The following is a 6,392-nucleotide window of genomic DNA, read 5'->3' as shown; positions in this document are numbered from 1 at the left end:
TTTTTTTGAGAGGTTTTTGCTATAGGGCGCGTGTGCTCGCCAGACAGACAGAGAGACAGAGAGACAGAAAGCCAGAAAGCGAGAAATCACCCCCCAGGGGGGGTGGCCATGCCATAATCCCTTCTCCTCAGGTCTCCTCTCGGGATCTTGGGCATGCACACACACACGCCCAGCGTGAGTTTTAAGCCACCGGGTCCGGGACACGGACCACGGTCGACTACGTGGGAGTCCAGCGACATAGCCATTACGCTAACTGCTGGTTCCCAGACACCCCTCCTTTCTTGAGAGCGCTATCTTCCTTCCATGGCTTCACTAAATTCTCCACTTGCTAGCCCCTCTACGCCTCAGCGTCTCTAATTCTTCCTGAGTGCCACACAGAACCTGTGTCCCCTGATCGCCCTGCACCCCCGCAGCCCCTAGTAGCTGCATCACGGGGGATGGCCAGGCTGCAGTTCCTTCTCTACTCTCCATCTGCTCCTCCTTTATCTACGCGAGAATTTCCTCAGCAGTAAGGACACCACTGTTCTGGTCATTCTGAAGATATTTGTGAAATTTGAAAGAAAAAAGTCAGTATTTAAACCACACAGACAGGAAACTACTAGATTTTAAGGAGGAAACAAACACACGCATGCAGGTGTTTCAAACCGCCAGATCTGAGATTCAAATCGCTCTCAGCCACATGGGAGACCAGGGCCTTAACCACTACGCCACATGCTGACCTCTGAGGTCAAACAGTTTTTTTTAAATAATTATTATTTTTTTAATTTCTTATTATTTTAAATTTGATATAGGGCGCGCGCGAGAGAGAAAGCAAGTCACCAACCAACAGATGATGTGGTGGTTAAAGGCACTGTATTTCCACATGGCTGACAACAGTTCAAATCCCAGACCTGGCGGCTTGCTTTCTTTCTCTCTCTCTCATTTCCTCTCTAGGTAACTTGAAATAAGTAAGTGAATAAAGTTAAATTTTAAAAATATTTAATTATTTTATTTCATTGTATTTATTATTATTTTTTAATTTGACCAGAGAAAAAGACACAGAGAAAGAGGGGGAAAGTTAGAAAGTGAGTCTCCAGGTCCGGGACTCAAACCCCATTGACCCTGCTTCCTGCCTCATTGTACTTTCTGCTAGCCCCTGCCCCAATTCCCTGAAAATTGACTTTTTTTTTAAGAATTATTTTATTTAACTTATCTATTTATTTATTTTGGAGAGGTTTCTGCTATAGGGCGCGTGCGCTCGCCATACAGACAGAGAGAGCAAGAGGAGAGACAGAGAGACAGAAAGTGAGAAATCACCCCCTGGGGGGGTGGCCACGCAGCAATCCCTTCTCCTCCATTCTCCTCTCGGATCTTTGGCACACACGCACACGCGCCCAGCGTGAGTTTAAGCCACCGGGTCCGGGATGCGAACCACGGTCGACTACCTGGGAGTCCAGCAACATAGTCATGACGCTAACTGCTGGCCCCCACCCAGGAATTTTTAATATATATTTTTTAATTTTTTTGCCATAGGGCACGTGTACTTGCCAGAGACAGAGACAGAGAGAGAGAGAGAGAAAGGTGAGAACATACCCCCGGGCACAGCAGGGTGATGGCCATGCCACAATCCCTTTTCCTCCATTCTTCTCCTGAGATTTTTGGGCATGCATGTACACATGTCTGGATTTCCAAGCCCCTGGGTTCAGCATTTCTTTTTAAGAATTATTTATTTAATTGTATTAATTATTACTTTAATTCGACTAGAGAGAGACAGAGACGTGAGAAAGCAAGCCGCCAGGTCTGGGACTCGAACTGCACTTGACCATACGGGAGTCCAGCATCTTAACCACCAGGCCACCTGCTGGCCTCTCAACTTTATTTTTAAAGCCCAAAATGCAATGTCCATAGGAATCACTGAAACACAGCCACGCCCATTCCTTTGCATATCCCCCTTGGCTGCTTTCTGACTACCTAGCAGAACTGAATGGTTAAAACAGAGACCCATGTGGCCCATGAAGTCTAAAATAAATATTCTCTGACCCTTTACAGAGACTGTGCTGACTGGTCCCTCCGAGGATATGAAGCCAGAGAGAATAAAAGCAGGGTACAGTGAATAGTCCCCAATGCCACCTGGGTAGCCTGACATTTTTGGAGACTCAGAGTGCTCTGGGTTGATTTCTCGCTTTCTGTCTCTGTGTCTTTGTGCCTCTCCAGGGAGTGCATGCACCCTATACAAAAATCTCTCTCCCCCCAAAAAAGCAGTTGGACTGTTGAGTTGTATTCTTTTTGTTTTTAGATTTTTGCTATGTGTGTGCTTGCCAGAGAGAGACAGAGAGACAGAGAGACAGAAAGCGAGAAATCGCTCCCGGGGTGGAGGGAGGATGGCCACACCGCAATCCCTTCTCCTCCATTCTCCTCTCGGGATCTTGGGTATGCACGCACACGTGCCTGGCGTGAGTTTTAAGTTGCCGGGTCTACGACTCGAACAATGGTCTACTCTATGTGGGAGTCCAGCGACCTTAACCATTACTCCATCTGCTGGTCCCTGTGTGTTTTCCAGCAGGGAAAAAGCAGCTGATCTGAAAGCAATGATGTTTGGCGTTGGCGAATGCTGTGTTATCATTACTTTTGTAATCACAAGGGGTTCTTCCTTTTTTTTTTTTTTTTGAGAGGTTTTTGCTATAGGACGCGTGTGCTCACCAGAAAGAGACAGAGAGACAGAAAGCGAGAAATCAACCCCCCAGGGGGAATGGCCATGCCACAATCCCTTCTCCTCCATTCTCCTCTCGGGATCTTGGGCACGCATGCACACACTCCCGGCGTGAGTTTAAGCCACCGGGTCTGAGACTTGAACTGCAGTCAGCTACGTGGGAGTCCAGCGACATAGCCATTATGCTAACCGCTGGTCCCCAGCACAAGGGATTCTTGATGATTCATTGATTGGTCCCATCTCCCAAAGGAATTTGACCCGTTCGATGGCATTTCATGTCTGTGAAGTGTACAAAACGTGTTGTAAGAAGCGGTTTGTGTCAGAGGCAATAAATAAACCCTTTCGACCCTTTCTCTTGCTTTAAGCAGAAAGACACTAGTTGCCAGTAAGAAATTTAAAACAAGTCTCACAAAGTTTTGTGTTTGGTTCAAACTATGAATTTTTTAAATAGAATTATTTTTATTACTTTTTTAAAAGAGATTTTTGCTATAGGGCGTGTGCGTTCATCAGAGAGAGACAGACAGAAAGAGAGAAATCACCCCCCAGGGGGGATGGCCATGACACAATCCCTTCTCCTCCATTCTCCTCTCGGGATCTTGGGCACGCACACACACATTCCCTGGCGTGAGTTTAAGCCACCGGGTCCAGGATTCGAACTGCGGTCAACTACATGGGAGTCCAGCAGCATAACCATTACACCATCTGCTTGTCCAAAGAATTATATTCTTCATTTAACTTCACTTGTATTTTTTAAAATAATTGTTTCTTTTCTTTATTATTATTATTTTTTTTTAATTTGCTATAGGACACGGGAGCTCACCGGAGAAAGAGAAAGTGAGAAAGCAAACCACCAGGTCCGAGACTCAAACTGCAGTCAGCCATGTGGGAGTCCAGCGCCTTAACCACTTTGCTACCTGCTGGTCCCCAAAATGTGACCATTTTTGAGAGAGATTTTTGCTATAGGACGTGTGCACTTACCAGAGACATAGAGATCTAGCGAGAGAGAAAATGAGAAATCACCCTCAATGGAATGGTCACGCCTCAATCCCTTCTCCTCCATTCTCCTGTCGGGATTTTGAGCACACACACACACATTCCTGGTGTTCATTTCAAGCCCCCCGGGTCCGGGATTCAAGCCGTAGCTGGCCATGTGGGAGTCCAGCGCCTTAACCACCACACCACCTGCTGGCCCCCCCAAACGTGAACTATTTTAGGTCTGGAGATCTTAGCAAAACATGCTTTTTATCCCTGGTGAGAATACATGTACTGTTGCTTAACTCTGTGGTTCACTGAGAAGGTTGCACCTTAACCTCTTCATCCCAGAGTCAAATGCGATTACAGATATTTTCTTCTCAGGACATTAACTTTATTTTTAAATTTAACTGTATTTATTTATTTATTTTAATTTGACCAGAGAAGGACAGACAGAGAGAGAGAAAGTGTGAAAGCAAGCTGCCAGGTCCAGGACTCAAACTATAGTCAGCCAATGTGGAAGTCTGACGCCCTTCAACACCACGCCACCTGGCGGCCCCCACTGGGAATTTAACTTGTAAGGCAGACTGCTCTGTTTTTTCTTTTTCTCTTTTTTTTAGAGAGGTTTTTTTGCTATAGGGTACGTGCGCTCGCCAGACAGAGAGAGAGAGAGAGACAGAGAGATAGAAAGCAAAAAACCATCTGCCCAGGAAATATGAGCACCTGGCTGTTTTCCACCTTCAATTTCATCCTGTCTTCTATAACCACAAATAAGGCGAAGAAGCTCAGAGCCCTCTGCTGCTTACCCCTCAACACAGAGGGCCCCAGCTTCCCAGGGCAGGTGGGGAGTGGGCAATGGGGACAGAAGCCACTCCCTCTATTCTGGCTGTAATGAAGCCTGCAGCCCACCCCTGGGGACCAATTAAAGGAGTCTCAGGAAGGCATCAGGTGGGGTCCAGGGCTGAGCTGAGATCCCCATGAAGGGATGTGCTTGTTTGGCACCAGGGGGCCAATTAAGTGGATGGAAGCACGCGGTCACAGGTCACACTCTCTAATACTCGATACACAGAACTTTCCAGAAGCAGCGTGGTGCTCCAGAAGCTCCACATGCATCTGCGAATGAAGCTTTTCAAGGCCACCCACCTCCGGATGGGGAAAGAGAAAGGCGGTTTGTTCCTCTTATCACATAGCTCTTGAAAAACGGTATTTTAATTTTGGGGGGAGAGGTTTCTGTTATAGGGCACATGCGCTTGCCAGACAGAGAGAGACAGAGAGACAGAAAGTGAGAAATCACGCCCCCCCCCCCGGGGGGGGATGGCCACACCGCAATCCCTTCTCCTCCATTCTCCTCTCGGGATCTTGGGCACGCACGCACACGCGCCCGGCGTGAGTTTAAGCCATCAGGTCCAGGACTCAAACCATGGTCGACTACATGGGAGTCCAGCAACATAGCCATTACGCCAACTGCTGATCTCGATTTCTTTTTTTTTTAATTTGCTGCAAGGCACGAGTGATAGCCCAAGAGAGGCAGAGAGAGAGAAAGTAAAAAAGCACTCGTAGTGGCTTCGACAGAAATAACCAGCTTTGCAAATTCTTTAATGCAGATTCTTTCTTTCTTTTCTTTTTTTTTTTTTTTTTAGAGATTTTTGCTATAGGGCACGTGTGCTCACCAGAGAGACAGAGAGACAGAAAGCGAGAATTCACAGCCCCAGGGAGGATGGCCACACCGCAATTCCTTCTTCATTCTCCTCTCGGGATCTTGGGCACACACACACACACACACACACACACACACGCCCAGCATGAGTTTAAGCCGCCAGGTCTGGGATTCAAACCACAGTCGACTACCTGAGAATCCAGCGACGTAACCATGAAGCCATCTGCTGGTCCCAATGCGGTTTATTTCTAAGCAATAAGAAAGGCAAAACATGCCTTCAGGTGATCAGGTACAGGGGTTCCTTTTATTTGATTTTGAGAGCGAGAGACAAAGTTTGGATTTTACTGACGTGTTTCCATTGGTCTGGTGAAAAAGGCGGATATGTGGAAGCTGGGGCATGTAGGTTGCAGCTGGGTTTACAGTTTTTAGGCTGGTGATTGGAAAAGGAAGGTTGCCCAGATCAGAAAAAAATGTGCTTTAACAGAGATAAAGAGGCTTAATATACATTGCAAAGATACTACGCCAGGGACAGGATCTAAGAGTCCTATCATCAATGGGTCAAAATGGTCTGTTATGGGATCAGCAGTTGGCATAATGGCTATGTTGCTGGACTCCCATGTAGTTGACCGCTGTTCGAGTTCTGGACCCCGTGGCTTAAACTCACACCAGGCGCATGTGCATGCGTGCCCAAGATTGTGGGAGGCTACGCACTAGCGAGTCTGCCGAGGCCATTTTCATAAGTCTCTTACTATTGCCATCTTAGGAAGCCCTTAGGTTCTCAGAGAGCAATTACACAATGACAAAGGCCATGATTGGCTCCCCTTCCAAACCTCACCTTCAAAACCATACTCTGATTGGCCACTTCCCATAAAGGCCACAATTGGCTCCCCTTCAAAACCTCACCTTCAAAACCATACTCTGATTGGCCACTTCCCATAAAGGCCACAATTGGCTCCCCTTCAAAACCTCACCTTCAAAACCATACTCTGATTGGCCACTTCCCATAAAGGCCACAATTGGCTCCTCTTCAAAACCTCACCTTCAAAACCATACTCTGATTGGCCACTTCCCATA

General features: G+C 47.0%; 1 protein-coding gene across 1 annotated transcript in view; it reads right to left on the bottom strand.

Annotated features, from left to right (window-relative positions):
• The window catches only part of FAM169B (Protein), a 49,955-nt gene extending 49,526 nt beyond the window's left edge, over nucleotides 1-429 (bottom strand). Inside the window, exon 1 of the mRNA XM_006161376.2 lies at nucleotides 342-429. Coding sequence (XP_006161438.1) covers nucleotides 342-429 — 88 coding nt within the window. The remainder of the gene's footprint in view (nucleotides 1-341) is intronic.
• Nucleotides 430-6,392: the final 5,963 nt, after the last annotated feature.

The sequence above is a fragment of the Tupaia chinensis genome, unplaced genomic scaffold (genome assembly GCF_000334495.1).
Source record: "Tupaia chinensis unplaced genomic scaffold, TupChi_1.0 Scaffold138490_1, whole genome shotgun sequence".
Taxonomy (NCBI): domain Eukaryota; kingdom Metazoa; phylum Chordata; class Mammalia; order Scandentia; family Tupaiidae; genus Tupaia; species Tupaia belangeri.
This window is presented reverse-complemented; position numbering and strand designations above follow the sequence as displayed.